The sequence below is a fragment of the Limulus polyphemus genome, unplaced genomic scaffold, assembly GCF_000517525.1.
Source record: "Limulus polyphemus unplaced genomic scaffold, Limulus_polyphemus-2.1.2 Scaffold1736, whole genome shotgun sequence".
Lineage (NCBI taxonomy): Eukaryota > Metazoa > Arthropoda > Merostomata > Xiphosura > Limulidae > Limulus > Limulus polyphemus.
Window position 1 is genome coordinate 110,776 of NW_013667346.1, and position 1,765 is coordinate 112,540.

At 36.8% G+C, this 1,765-nt stretch overlaps 1 protein-coding gene across 1 annotated transcript; it reads left to right on the top strand.

Annotated features, from left to right (window-relative positions):
- The first annotated feature begins 260 nt into the window (after nucleotides 1-260).
- LOC106464756 (innexin inx2-like) lies at nucleotides 261-1,759 on the top strand. Its single transcript, XM_013924913.2, has one exon. It carries the CDS (start codon nucleotides 318-320, stop codon nucleotides 1,410-1,412), a length of 1,095 nt encoding a protein of 364 aa, XP_013780367.1. The 5' UTR covers nucleotides 261-317; the 3' UTR covers nucleotides 1,413-1,759.
- Nucleotides 1,760-1,765: the final 6 nt, after the last annotated feature.

A 1,765-nucleotide genomic window follows, 5' to 3' on the forward strand; every position in this document is an offset into this window, starting at 1 on the left:
GCGATGACTAGCTGACTCCCCCGTCTACTAAATTAGGCACGGCTTGCGCAGATAGCTTTGCGCGAAATTCAAGAAAAACCCAACGACACAACTCGGTGGGAAGAACACAGATAACTCATTGTGTAAATTTGCGATTAACAACAGACAAACAAACAATATCCTTACCTTATCAAAAAGAACCTAAAAAAACAACAACACAGAAGATAACTAGTTACATTAGGAGAGTGATATCAAATACAAACCATTTTCGTTCGGGATATCGAACCGCTAACAAAGAAGTTTTAAAAAAGACATAATTTTCTAGTGGTCCTAAAACAATGGAATCGGTATTAAGTTTTGTTAAAAGTTTTGTTAAAGCGAAAAAGATAGTGATCGACTCTTTTGTTTGTCGTATTCACCATAAAGCAAGTGTAATTTTGTTACTTGCGTGTAGTATATTAGTTACTGCTAAACAGTACGTGGGGGACCCAATAGATTGTATAGGAATATCTAAAAATGACATTCCCACAGAGTTGCTTGACACCTACTGCTGGATACATTCAACGTTCAGCGTTCAGAAAGGATGGAACAAAAAAGTGGGAGTTGAGGTACCTTACCCTGGTGTGGATAAGTACACCGAAGGAGACAAACGTATTCACCATACATACTATCAATGGGTATGTTTTATGTTGATGATCCAGGCAGGTTTCTTTTACATTCCTCACTGGTTCTGGAAGTGCATGGAAGGTTCTCGCGTGAAGAACTTGATGTTAGGGTTAGACAACCCAATATTATCGGAAGACGCGAAGAATGAGAATAAAAAATTATTGGTAAAATATTTCCAAGACAACAGGAAAAACCACGTCTTATATTTCACTGCATTTATTGTGTCGGAAATATCGAATTTCGTGAACGTGATTGTCCAGATATTCTTGGTGGATAAGTTTCTACAGGGCGAGTTTTCAAACTATGGTCATAAGGTGCTCCAATTCCGGGACTGGGATTGGACAGCGAACTATAACCCCATGCTCAAGGTGTTCCCGAGAATGACCAAGTGCACGTTCAACACCTACGGTTCCTCGGGGGACATCCAGCGTTATGATACGTTGTGTGTCTTACCAATTAACATAATCAACGAAAAGATATACGTTATATTGTGGTTTTGGTTTTTAACTGTGGCGGTTTTGACAGGACTAAGCCTCGTGTATCGGTTCTGCACATTTTTCATCGCCAGGTTGCGTTATAAAAGCATAATTCTGTTGAATCGACTCGTTGATCCTGATGACTTAGGTTTGGTGATCGAAAACTATGGGATAGGAGATTTATTTCTGTTACATTTGTTAAGTAAGAACATCGATGAAGTGAACTTTAGTGAATTAATTAAAGATTTATCCACGGAATTCACGGAAAACGAAGGTCGTAAATTTCTTTAAGGGGTTCATTTATAAATGACACGTTAAATAGTTTGCATTATATGCACTAAGTATGTCGAGAAAGTTTCAAATATGTTTCTTTTTAATTTTATAGAAAAGAGTTATTGTAAATTTCAACACGACTAATGAAATTGTGGTTTAAAATTGTATTCTTCCATCTGTGTCTATGTTGAATGCGTTATCAGTGGTTCTTGAAGCTAAGTATATAAATATATTACATCTGCCATTCTGCACTTCGTGACTGCCATAAGTTTAACCTTAAGAGACATATATATTTTACACTCCACATTCAAATAATATTTTTTTGGGTTTTATTAGGTTGACTTTATTCTAGAGCAAAGCCACATTTAGCT